The 12,156-nt window shown below is 50.6% G+C and overlaps 2 protein-coding genes across 2 annotated transcripts; one reads left to right on the forward strand and one right to left on the reverse strand.

Moving 5' to 3' along the window:
- Positions 1-152: 152 nt before the first annotated feature.
- ZC3H11A (zinc finger CCCH-type containing 11A) lies at positions 153-9,266 on the forward strand. Its single transcript, XM_010724071.3, has 12 exons — positions 153-366; positions 869-985; positions 1,475-1,555; positions 1,995-2,102; positions 2,798-2,860; positions 3,108-3,191; positions 3,704-4,201; positions 4,773-4,846; positions 5,444-5,588; positions 6,326-6,489; positions 6,837-6,904; positions 7,596-9,266. The coding sequence occupies exons 1-12, from the start codon at positions 279-281 to the stop codon at positions 7,858-7,860; spliced, it is 1,755 nt and encodes a 584-aa protein (XP_010722373.1). The 5' UTR covers positions 153-278; the 3' UTR covers positions 7,861-9,266.
- A 441-nt stretch (positions 9,267-9,707) lies between these two features.
- Positions 9,708-12,041, reverse strand: NELFE (negative elongation factor complex member E). The gene is given in 9 exon segments (XM_019623177.2): positions 9,708-9,806; positions 9,891-9,994; positions 10,072-10,126; positions 10,382-10,526; positions 10,841-10,873; positions 10,876-10,994; positions 11,137-11,171; positions 11,263-11,337; positions 11,875-12,041. Coding segments are annotated over 9 exon segments (771 nt in total). The 5' UTR covers positions 12,019-12,041; the 3' UTR covers positions 9,708-9,745.
- Positions 12,042-12,156: the final 115 nt, after the last annotated feature.

Genomic DNA, 12,156 nt, shown 5'->3' on the forward strand with positions numbered 1-12,156 from the left:
GGAGGGGAGGAATTCTTTCACAGAGTAGCCAGTGATTGGATGGGCAACTGGAGACTCAGCTCTTATCTGTGCGGGTTGTCAGCCTTGCCTGCCATCTCTGTGCAGTGGTTGTAAGGTTGGGGTCAAAGTTTTAAATTCCTGATGGTCCTCTCCTTCCTGTAGCTACACTGCCAAGTCCACCGGAGTCTGCAGACGATGACCTGAAGGCAGCTCAGATAACGCTGCAGCAGAGCAAGCTTTCTGTGCAGTCCAATCCCTCCCCACAGCTGAGGGGAGTGATGAAAGTGGAAAACTCAGAAAATGTCCCGAGCCCTACGCATCCTCCAGTTGTAATCAATGCTGCAGATGATGATGAAGATGATGATGGTGAGTGTGGTTGCTGCTGCTTTTGATCTTGAAGGTTTGTGTTCTATGGCTCTAGAACACCTGCAGGCTGGTGAGGATGGGGCAGCAGCTCACTGGGGTGTGCCTGGCAGCAGTGAGCAGGAATTGCAATGCAGGAGGGAAGCTCAGAGCCACTCCTGCTGCTGCTGGTCTGCAGTGTGGACCTCTGCCTTAAACCAGGGGAGAGTTTTCTCTGTTCTGTCAGAAGAGGGACAGAGACACTGGTTAAAGCCACGTGGAGAGTCTGGAGCCCTAAATGCTTTTTCCAGTTCTCCACTAGTTACTCTATTCACTTAGGCTGCTTCTATGGGTTCACCAGGTCAGTATAGCTGCTTAAATAGGGAGCCCTTCTGTAATCATTTATGTTTGTACTTAAGAATATTAACTGTGGGCTGAAGTGTCATTGTATGAGCTACAGAAACATTAGAAATCTGATTGAATTCCTACTGCATAACTGAAGAGGCTGACTTCTTTCCCTGTACAGACCAGCTTTCTGAGGAGGGAGAGGAAACAAAAACACCTGTCCAGCAACCAGCTGAAGAAAACCACAACGGATTGCGGATAATTTCCACTAGGAAATCTAATGCTGATACAAAACAAGGTATTCCAGCACCTCTGGTAGGATGAATCAGAAGAACTTGCCAATTAACTCCAAAGCAATTTATTGTGCAAACACAACAGAATACAGGGCTGCTGAATGGACTCGGCTGTTCCCATGATCTTGTTCCTACCCCATAATTTCATGTGCCTTTCAGATTAGAAAGGTAAACTCCTTTGTTTACTTCATTAGAGCAAGACAAGGCCACAGCATGGAGTTTAAGTGTCTGTACATCTTTTCTATCACTGGTGAAAGCCACATTTGCTGATAGAGAAATCTAATGTCATGTAGGTGGGTTAAAATAAGGGATAAAGCCTACTTTTTGTATTCAGAAGGATGAAAGGAGGGCAGTAGGCATCAATTCCATGGTGCTCTTACCTCTGGGGAGAGCTGACAGGGTTTCTTATGAATGCTTCTGAGCACGAGGCAGTTTGCATGTCCCTCAGCGTGTCCCTCTGTCCCTCAGTCTCATTAACTGCTTTGTGTTCCCAGATGACAGTTTGAATTTTGGAATAAAAACACTTGAAGAAATCAAATTGAAGAAACAAAAGGAAAAAATAAAAAAACAAAGTGGTGAGTCAATATGCCCTACTTTATCTTTCTGTTTGTTTTCTCCCCTTTTTTTTCCTTCTGATTATACCTGGATAGCTGGCGATGTGTTGGGGAATGGAGCCATTCACAGAAGTGAACCTTTTTCTTGCACTGCTGAGTTTGGAATAGCAGTTGCTGATGGCTGGGAGCTGCATGAGAGATAGGCTTCCATTTTTAGCTGGGGGTATCAATTTACTTCAGCATGCGACGTGTTGTTTTAAGTCCAGACAGCTGCTCTTCTAGATGGGAATGCCAAGAGCAAACTGGGGGCAAATTATTCACCTCTTCTTTACATGCACTGTTGTTGCATATTTGACAGTAACAAGTAACAAATGTTTTGTGATGGTTCTGTCAGGTCTGTTTTGGTTGTTGGCAGTGCCTTTTCTCTTCTTGTAAACACTTTGCTCACTTTGATCAGAAGGGCCTTCAGGAGTTCCTGCTCATCCGCTCCAATCTCGGGCTGTTCCTGTGCCAGAGAAGGAGAATGTGAGGACAGTGGTCAGAACTGTGACACTGTCTGCAAAGCAAGGTAATGATGAGTACCTTTGTTTCCACTTCATGGCTCCTAAATGGACTGGGTAAATAACAATTAAGGTAGTTGGGCCATGTCAGTCTGCTGACGTTGCTTTTTGTATTCAAAAGATGCTTTTATACCAAAAGTCCGTGGTTGTGTTGGGAAGGTTGGCACTTGTAGGTGCTCTGTCTGTTCTGTTGTAGTAAGGGATCATGAAGCAACTTCTGTGAACCTCGTGGTGAGCTGTGTGTTACTGCTAACCTGCAGCCTCCCAGAGGCACTGACCCTGTGCCTGCCGTGCTCCTGAACTTGAGTGGTGTTTGTTAATGAGCTAATGAGCTGACAGCAGTGACAGAATTAGTGCTCAGGTGAAGCTCAGCAGCGGGCTAATGGTGTAGTAATTGTCAGTGTGCAGCTCAGGAGCCAACTCGAGCAGAGTAACTCAGAAATGAGAGGGAAGAGCCCCAGAAGGTGGTGCTACACAAAGAGCTTTGGAGCCACTGAAGAAGCCAAGGAATTGAAAGTGAGGAATGAAGCAACTGAGACTTACTCTGAGTGCATTACAGTTGCAATATTATTTTGTGTCAAGGCTGTCAAAACTGTGTCTTTTGGGTGGTGGTGGTTTTTTTTTTGTGGGAATTGAGCTAACAGGACAGTAATTCTGTTGGCTGCTGGTTTCTGTGAAATAAGCAAACTGTACTTTGTTTTAGGGGAGGAGCCTGTGATTCGATTGAATATTGCTGAGAAACCTGGAAAACGGAAAGCCTCTGTAGGTAAGGGCTGCTTGTGAGCTGTGGTTTGGGTGCCTCCATCTAAACTGACTGCATCAGAGGGCGTTGCTGAAGTACGAGAGAGGAAAGTGTGTCATGGATCTGTGCTGACTGTAGAAATGGTACAGAACTGAGCAGCTGAAAGGTGAATTTGAGAAAATACACTTGGAAAAACTGAAGTTTGTGGTTGACTGTTCTAAAATCTTCCTCCCAAGAAATTACCTTAGCAGTGTTGTTGTTTTCTCTCTAGCTGATGTGAGCGGCCTTCCGCTGAAGCGCAGCCTTGCAGAAAGGCTGGGGAAGAAGATCGAGGTTGACAGAGCACCAAGGAGAGGTAAACGAGCATCTGGGTTTGCTGCACAGATTGCTCTGGGCTTTCTGCTTGTTCTTTCCTGGGAGTGCTGTCTTTGCACACTTCCTGAGGTCTTCATCACTGGGGTTTACAGTTATTTTTCCTGCCCTGTTTTGAAACATGAGCCCAGAGCTGGAATTTACACAGCAACCCTGGTTTGTTCTGTTCTGTGGTTCAAGGCATGAAGTCTCTGAAGGAGAGACTGGGACAAGCTAGTGCTCAATGGGTAATAACTAGATATTTTTTCCCCCTTTTCCTTTTAATGAACTTAGACCACTTCCATAGAGCCCTAAACATTAATTTGAAAGGGGGAAAAAAGGGACTGGTTTTCCAAATAGGACAGGTGGCTTAGAAGAGAAAACTTCAGTGCAGAGTGAAGCTGTCCTATGATGCGTTGTTGTGAACACTCGCATTCTGTAACATTATGACAGATTTTGGAGCTCTCTTTGGACTCTCTTTTAATCTTTATGCTTCTCCTTGCTTGATGATGACAGAGAAGGGTGCCAAGCCAGCAGGAGAGATCCACGTGAAAACGCTGGAAGAGATCCGTCTTGAGAGAGCTAATCAGCGAGGAGAAAGCCCAGCTGCCCCCCAGGCAGAGGGGTGCTGTAAGGTGGAGGATCCCAGCTCAGGGGTGAGGCCTTCCCCTGCAGTTCGCATCAAAACCTTCTCGGAAGCCCTGGCTGAAAGGAAACACAAGCGACTGGAAGAAGAGAAACAAAAAGGAGAAGAGTTGCTTACTGAGAAGAGAGCTGAGGGTGAGCGCAAGAAGCAGAGAATTCTCCCTCCATCTGTGCCTGGTAAAGTGAAACTGGAAGAGCCAGCACGTAAAACCAAGCCTTTGGAAGAAGTGCATATTAAAACCTTGGAAGAAATCAAGCAGGAGAAAGCTCTGCGGATGCAACAGAGTGGGGAAAACGTTTCAGCTGCAGCAGCGCAGCCTGGGCCTGCCCCTGCAGGGAGGAAGTTGTTGCGGATCACAAAGCTTGCAGGTAACGAGGTGCTTCACTGTCTGCTTCCCCTGTCAAGCAACTTGAGTTTGCTCAGAATTCCCATGGCTTTTTTTTTTTAACAAAATGCAAAGTCAAGTGCCTTTATCCGTATATTTTTCCATTAAATCCGTGGTGTCTGCCTGCATTTTCCTCTGGAAAATTGACTCGCTGTGAGGCTTCATAGTTCAATTTCTCTTGTACTTCTTTTTCCTGCCATCTGTTTTTGGTGTGCAGTGTTCTGTGTTGAGTCCAGGGTTACCTTCCTCTTTGGCACGTGTTGCTTATTATGTAAATGTGTTTGTAAAGCACGGATTGACTCATTGTGGGGGCCAACCTCTGTCAGAAAGGTCAGGAGGGTGAGTTATTGACTGGGGAGGCGACAGAGGCTTTGTGAAGAGCAGTGCAGGAAGGAGGTAAGAGCTTGTATGCCGTATAGTCTGCGTGTTGTTGCCTCTCTGTGCCTTGTTATTGGGTGTGAGGAAACAAGCACATGGAGGAAACGTGGGCACTCAGGTTTCTTTATATCCTTGCTGTTGACCAAGTTGTTTTTTTTTTTTTCCTTGTTTTAAAGCACCTGGAAGAGAAGAGAAGAAGTCTGTGGAATTGAGCAGGGCTTCTCCCAAAGCTGTTTCTGCACCTGCAGAGGTGAGTCCCTTCTGAAGATGGACACATGACACAATTCCTTAACGTGTTGCCATGTCTTACTGCTCACCGTGTGCCACCATTCCTACCTTCCTGCCTTTGCTGCAGCTCTTCACCAAAGTTTCAATCCTGCCACTTCCAATAGCTTTTCCAGACAGCATTGTTCTCAAACTCTGAGTTAATCTGATTGTAGCTGGCAATGAGGCAGTAACCCTGCTGGCACCGGGTACAACTTGTGAGGTTGTTGAGGAGGGCATTGGATACAAAAAGGCCATGGCTTCGTGTTCAAGGAAAGCAGCGTGCAGGTGGATGCTGCATAGGGGAACAGGAATGACTTTCTGTTGCTTGAAAAGAATGTGGCAGGTAACAGCCACAGCACTGTGCTGATTTAAAGAAGCTTGCTTTGTTGTGAATTGCACAGTTCTGAAACAGTGTTTTCACAGCAAAGCATGGATCTTGTAGGCAGACATGTATGGAAGGAAATGTCAGTGACCCGAGTGATAGCAATGTACTGCTGGAGCCATTTTGGAAATATTGCCAATCTGATTTTCTTGATACATTCTCCCTGGTGTTCTTACTTTGCATGTTATTTCTTTTTAGCCCTTGGATCAGAGCACACCAAATTCTAAAGCTCAAGTGAAGAGCCTTGAGGGGACAATAAAGGAGAAGCCGCAACTGAGGCAACCAGATAAGCTGAGGAAGGAAGTGGCTGCTTTGCCATCTGCTGCTGAAGAAACAGTCAAAGGTAAGAGTCCAGAGCTCAGCAGCCCTGAATCCACCCTGGCTTCAGGGTCAGCTTATCAGCTTGCAAAGACATCGGTGGAATCTCAGGAAGATGGGAGACTGTATTGCCAGGGAAACCATCAGACCGACCTCAGGAACAGAAAACCGTTGGGTGCGAGGTGGTCCTCAGAAGTAAAGGGATACGAGGGCAGTTCTCATGGTGGGTGCTTGCCACTGCTTCGTGCTAGGAGGGGAAATGCTTATTTTCTTAGTTCACCCGTGTGCCTTCCAGCCAGGCTTCAGCTTGAGAATGGGAGAGACGCAATGGCACTGCAACTGCAGACTTGCACACGTGATGAACAGCTGAATGCATTCTGTGGTCTGCTGTGGTTTGCACAGCGTCTGGTTCCACCCTCATGTCTGTTATAGCTGCTGCTTTTTCCTTTCTCTAGAGGGACTGAGACTTTAAATACACAACTAGTCCGTATTTGTGAATTTTGTTGGACTTCATAGAGTGTCTTAGAAAATATTGCTTTCTCCTGGGATTGTTATTATTTGGTGTAGCTGCGCAGTTTCTTTGTTCCTTTGCTCAGACTGTTGGTAGGCAGTGTGAAAGATATCGCTGAGAACTGAGGAAAGAGCAGTGTAACTTTGGTGGCCAGATATATTTAACGGTGTGTAAGGGCTGTGGGAATGATAGGAGAGCCTGGACTTCTCTCGAGGCACAGTTGTACCAGCTTTCTCTTCCTCTTACTGTAGCCAAGTGCAAGGTGAGTGCGAAGGCTTCAGACAGCAAAGCCAGCACCCCCACGAAGCGGGCACTGAAGCGGAAGGCTGCTGAGATCTCTCCCTCTGCTGTGGCAGCCGTGAAACCTCTGAGTAGCACTGAACCTGAGGAGCCTCCAGCTAAAAAAGCAGCTTTGGTAAGGAGGGGGGAAGCGTCACTCAAACGTACACTGAGATACAACTGCTGTAAGGTGTGGAGAACTGAAACGTTCTGCAGGCTTTCTTCCAAAGCAGTCGCTGTGTGCAGGATGCTGGATGGATGGCAGTGCACACAGTGCTCTGCAGTCCTGCGAGTCCTCTGTGGTGTGGAGGACTTTGTCCATTAATGCTGTGTGTTAAAAAGACCCGAGGTGCTCAGCTTTCACGTGGTGGTTTAACATCCCTCAGGAGCTCTGTGTTGGGTTAAGGCTCAGCAGTGCTGAAGGAGAAGCACTGGAGGAAGGGTCTCCTGAGGAATCATTGGCTCTGTCTTGCTTCTTCCCAGACTGCTGCTCCAGCCCTGCCAGAGGACGGCCTGCTCACCAAGCCTGGCGTAGAGAAACCCCCCAGCAGGTGACAACCACAACTTCTTTTTCTTAAGCAGCCAATGTGGGAAGGATAATGGGGTTGAGATAAAGAATGCCAAAATCCAGTAAAAGAATAAGTCATCTCAAATAACTTTCTAGCAACTAGCAGAGATGTTTATTTAGATGATTTTCTTAAAATGCTGCAAGTTGGTGCAGCTCTCCAGTGTGTTCTTGGGTTTCTGAATGCCCGAGTGACCGTGAGGTGAAGTGATGAGTGAGTTGTCCTACACGTGTTGGTCCTCAAGAATGCCACTCAGCCAACAAACACTAAGACAGATCTTTTGAGAGAGCAGAGAGAGGTGATGGATGGAAATCAGCTCCTTGGACTTGAGAGCAAACTCTGCTGAGCACACTGGGCAGAACTAAATTAGGAAATATATTTGCAGAGGTTGACTTAACGCTTTTCCAGTCAGTCTAACGAAGGTGGCAGAGCATCTCTGGCTACAGAAGTGGAGCTGTGTTTGCTGGCCCTCAGTCGCAGTGTTCTCACAGATAAATCCCCACACTGAAAAGGAACCTTGTCAGCGTATGGGCTCTGCAGGCAGCCTGGTTAACGACTGCAGTCCCTGTGTGTGAGGTGCAGGAGGGGTAACTGGCTTTAAGTGCTGGTCAGCAGAAAATGTATCTCCAGCTGAGAAATGTTGTGTAATGATTGTTCTCTTCCTTGTTCTCCCAAGCCTTGAACTGCATCTGGGAAGCCAAGCAGACTCTGTGGAGCAGTTGGAGGACTCGAGTTCAGCTTCAGCTTCTTCACAATCGGCGGCCAAAGCTCAGCAGCTGAGCTCCACGGGGGCTGGGAAGGCGCCCTTATCTGTAGAAGATGACTTTGAAAAGCTAATCTGGGAAATCTCAGGAGGGAAACTGGAAGCAGAAATTGACTTGGACCCAGGGAAGGATGAGGATGACCTCCTTCTTGAACTTTCTGAGATGATTGACAGTTGAACTGCACAGTCTTATGGTATATATATAAAAAAAAAATTGAAACTTTTTTTGTTGTTGGATACCCCAGGGTGATACTTTTTCTGAAGGAGGCTTCACAATGAGTCTTAAAGCACAGTTGAACTGGTAGAAATTGGCAGTCTGCATTCCATTGTCCTGAGTTTTCCTGCTGGTCAGAGTTGAGGTCCCGTGCACCCATTCCCTGATCCTGGTTGGCTCCTCTCAGCAGCAAGAGGAGAAAGCAGTTCTGTGACTCAGCCCAGGAGGACGTCCGTCTGTGTGCTGTGAATTGATCTACTGATTCAGTGATGCTCTGAAGGCTTAGACCTAAAGCTTCTTCCTTCCTCCTCCTTGGCCACGTTCAGCGTTGGGTGCAGCTGGAAGCTTTGGTGTTCCGATTTCTTGGGCAGTTGCTGTGTCTAGCCTGGAGTTCTGCCAGCTCTTGTTTTGTTTGTGTATGCTTTTGTTTTGACTGGAATCCCTTAAGGCAACTTAATGACAGCGGAGGGGTGGGAGGGAGCAGAATTATTCTGGTATTTTGGACCAAATGTGCCACCAAGGATGGGGGGTCCGCCCCTCCCTTCCAGTTCTCAGCGGTGATACAGCATCGGTGTGAGCAGTCGAGCTGCACGCTGCACTGCATTACTCTCACTCCCTCTTTCTTTTACCGTACTTCCAAGGCGTTCTGGTAGGAACGGGATGCTGGGGCGAGCACTCTGTATTCCTCTGGTCCGCGGCAGGCGGGGCTGTTGAGGATCGGTTGCAGCGCCTCGGGGCTGCCAGGGCGGCTCCCTGTGCTGGGGCTGGAGCTGCTGCAGCACTGGGCGCGGCTGTGACCCTGCAGGGACGTCCGGGATGGCTGTGCTGTGTGCCCTGCCTCTGCTCAGCGTTTTCCCTAGCAGATACTTCGGAATTATTTTCTTATCTTGTAGCAGAACTTTAGGCTTTTCCTACTGTGACGTGTGATGCCGTAGGGGCCCCCAGGCGTTTGCTGCCGGCAGAGGAGTATCAGTCGTTGAGTTTATTGTAAATACTTTATTTCTGTAAGACAACACGTGTGCTTTGATGCCCCGCAGCGATGGCTCAGCTCGCCGTGAGCAGAGTGCAGCCGTGCTGGGCTTGAGGGCAGCGCTGTGGGTGCAGTGCAGCCCTGGGCTGGCTGAAGGATGCCGTGGTCACGCTGTGAGTCGGCAGAAGATTTTGTGATTTTCTGCTGTCAGCCTTCGCCTCCGGGTGGGACTCTGCCCATTTTGTGTATGCCATTATTGTTACTGTAAATATTTTATCCTTTCGTTTTATATTTGCCTTCTATTTAAGATATTGTATGAACGTAGTCAGGCTCCTCTGTTTGCGCCAGCGGCTCTTGGCTGTGTTTTTAAATAAAGCTGGCACAGGACAGCAGTGCTGTACGTCTGTCTGCAGCTCTCAGATGGTGCAGGAGGGCAACCAGGGATGGTGCTCATCCAACATCCCCTCGCTTTCTGATTTCCCAGCTGTGCTGCTGCCACCAGGGTTACTGCTGTGTTATTACTGCTCCGTGGAAAGAAAGGAGCTTTGGCAGCACCTTCTCTCACTTATTTGGTTCTAAAGCCTTCAGCTGCTATTGGCTGTGGCACATTCTGTGCAGTGTGAATCTCTCGGAGAAATAATTGAACTGTGGGGACTGGGAGGGATTCACAGAGCTGTGCTGCTGAGAGCCGTGCCAGGCAGCCCAGCATGCTCAGGACCACAGCCAGGTGAAGCCTGCAGTTGAGTTATGGGTATGAGCTGATCACCACCCAGCCTCCCCCATCACAACCACCCGTGTCCTGCAGTCCCCCATCCCCCTTCTCACCCAGTCACACCGTTGCTGCGTGCAGTAAACCTTTATTGCCCCCCGAAGAGGTCCTCATTGTACACCACCTGCGCCCGCTTGTCGCGGTGTGAGCCCTTCGCACTGTTCTTCACCGCTGTGGGGGCACAGGATGGGGGCAGGGATTCAGCACTGCTGGCACCCCCGCCGTCCCTGTGCCCCCCAGCGCCCCCCAGCTCACCCAGGGATCCCCCACAGCGACTTCCCGGTGGCAGCATCCAGCAGCGGCTGTTTGCGGGCGATGCTGACGCGGAGCTGCACGTCCTGCACCACGGCACCGTTCAGCTGTGGGGCGGACCGGGGGGATCAGCACTCGGGAGCACCTCACGTATCCCCCACAGCTCCCACACAGCAGCACCCACCTCGGCCATGGCCTGGTCAGCCGATTCCATCTTCTCGTAGGTGACAAAGGCGCAGCTGCAGTGGGGGTGAGGTCGGCACAGCTCCACCCCAACAGCCGCACCCACAAATCAATGCCCCCGCCCACAACCTTCACCACGCCCCCAGCCCCTCTGCCCATCCCCCTCCCCTCCTTTAGGCCCACCCATCACCACATCCGCACACCCTTAGCTCCACCCAGCCCCATCAGCCCCAAAACCCCACCCCACCATTGGCGCCATGACGAGCCCCGCCAACCACCCGGCCCCGCCCCCTGCCCGTGGCCCCGCCCACTTGCGCGGGCTGTCCAGCGAGAGGTCGATGATGGCTCCGAAGGGCGCGAAGGCGCTGCGCAGCAGCTCGGGGCTCAGCTCCGCTCCGTGCACGTACAGCGTGTTGCCCTTCCGCGGGGAGGGGCGCTCAGGGAACGAGTCGGAACCTGGGGGGCACCGTGGGGGCACCTGAGGGACATCCCCACACGGACACCCCAATGGGACACCAACCACAGAATGTTCAAATGGGATCCCGCCCCACAGGGCCCATCCTCAATGGAACCTCCGTAGGACCCCCATAATGCGACGCCCCCATAACCCCCCCACCAGGACATCCCCCAACACCGGGGGCCCTTCTATGGAAAGCACCCGCAAACGAACCCCCAGAACCACCGCAGGACTCCCTAGAAACCAAAAGAACCCCTTAACTCCCCCAGGATTTAGCCCCCCTCCACCCCCCAGATTTGAGGACCCCCCCTACGCCTGAAAGCCGCCTCGCGCTCACGGCCCCCCGCTCCTCAGGCTCCGGCTCCTGTTCCCAGTCCAAGCGGCGGTCACGCTCTCCCCGCTCAGGGGGGTCCCCACGTCCCCCCCCGGCTTCGGGCTCCCGCAGCCGCTCACTGGCACTGACAAAGCTGGGGGGGAGGGGAGCAAAATAAACACAGAGAGAGGGCTCGAAAATGGGGGATGGAAATGGGGGGGGAGAGGAGTGTACATTAGGGTAGAGAACAAAATAAAGGGATGGGAATCTCAAATAAAGGAGAGGGTGGCACTCACCTCTCATAGAGTGATTTTCTCTGGGGTCGCCGTGACTGCAGGGGTAGGGAAGGTTACAGTGGGATCCCTGTTTTGGATATCCTGCCCTCCCCCTTCAATAACTGTGCCTCCCTGCCCCCCCAGTACCTCAGGGGTGTCATCGTCAGCCGAAACGCTGCGCTGGAAGGGCTGGAAGGTGGGGGCTGGGCCCTTCTCAGGGTCCTGGGAGGAGTATAAAGAATAAAGAGGAAGGGGGCGAGGGATAATAGGGGGAATTTTGAGGGCGTTTGGGGAAAATGGGGGAGTTGGGTAGGATTAGGTGGAGTTCACAGGGTGTTAGATTATTTGGGGTGGGATTTGGGTGGAAATAAGGGAGGTTTGGGGGCAAAATGAGGAAGATTTGAGTGGTTTTGTTGGACTTAGCATTTTTGAGTGGGATTTGGGCCAAAATGGGAAGGATTTAGGAGGGTGGTTTGAGGCAAAATACAGGTAATACGATGTGGTTTGCTGAGTGTTTTGTGGCATTTTGGGGCCTTTCTGTAGTATTTGTAGTGTTCTGGGGCTGTTTTGGCAGAATGTGTAGCAAGATTTGGGATTTTTTGTGGAATTTGTGGTGTTTTGGAGAAGTTTTTGTGGAATTTTGCTGTTTCAGGGCTGTTTCCACAGGACTTGGGATGAGCTCTGTGGTTCTGTGTGGGGCTCTGGGGGCACTGTGGCTCTGGGAGTTTTTTCGGAGGGATTCATCTTCACACTCCTCACCTTCAGCTTCCCCTCCAGCGTTCGGGAGCGTTTGAAGCCCGAGTTCTTGGTCTCGGCCTTGATGGCGCTGATGGCGCCAGACTTCACCAGCAGCTTGGCCTGCTCGGTGGCCGTGGCGGTGTCCACCGGGGGCTGGTCCGACATGGCTGCAGTGGGGGGGCTCAACCTCATTCCTCCCAGAATAAAAATAAACCCCACCCCCCCAACTCCCTTCCCCAAATCCCATCCCCACATTAACCACGCTTCCCCCACCGCGAGCCCCCCGCATCCCTTAGGCCTTGA

The sequence above is a fragment of the Meleagris gallopavo genome, chromosome 28 (assembly GCF_000146605.3).
Source record: "Meleagris gallopavo isolate NT-WF06-2002-E0010 breed Aviagen turkey brand Nicholas breeding stock chromosome 28, Turkey_5.1, whole genome shotgun sequence".
Classification (NCBI taxonomy): domain Eukaryota; kingdom Metazoa; phylum Chordata; class Aves; order Galliformes; family Phasianidae; genus Meleagris; species Meleagris gallopavo.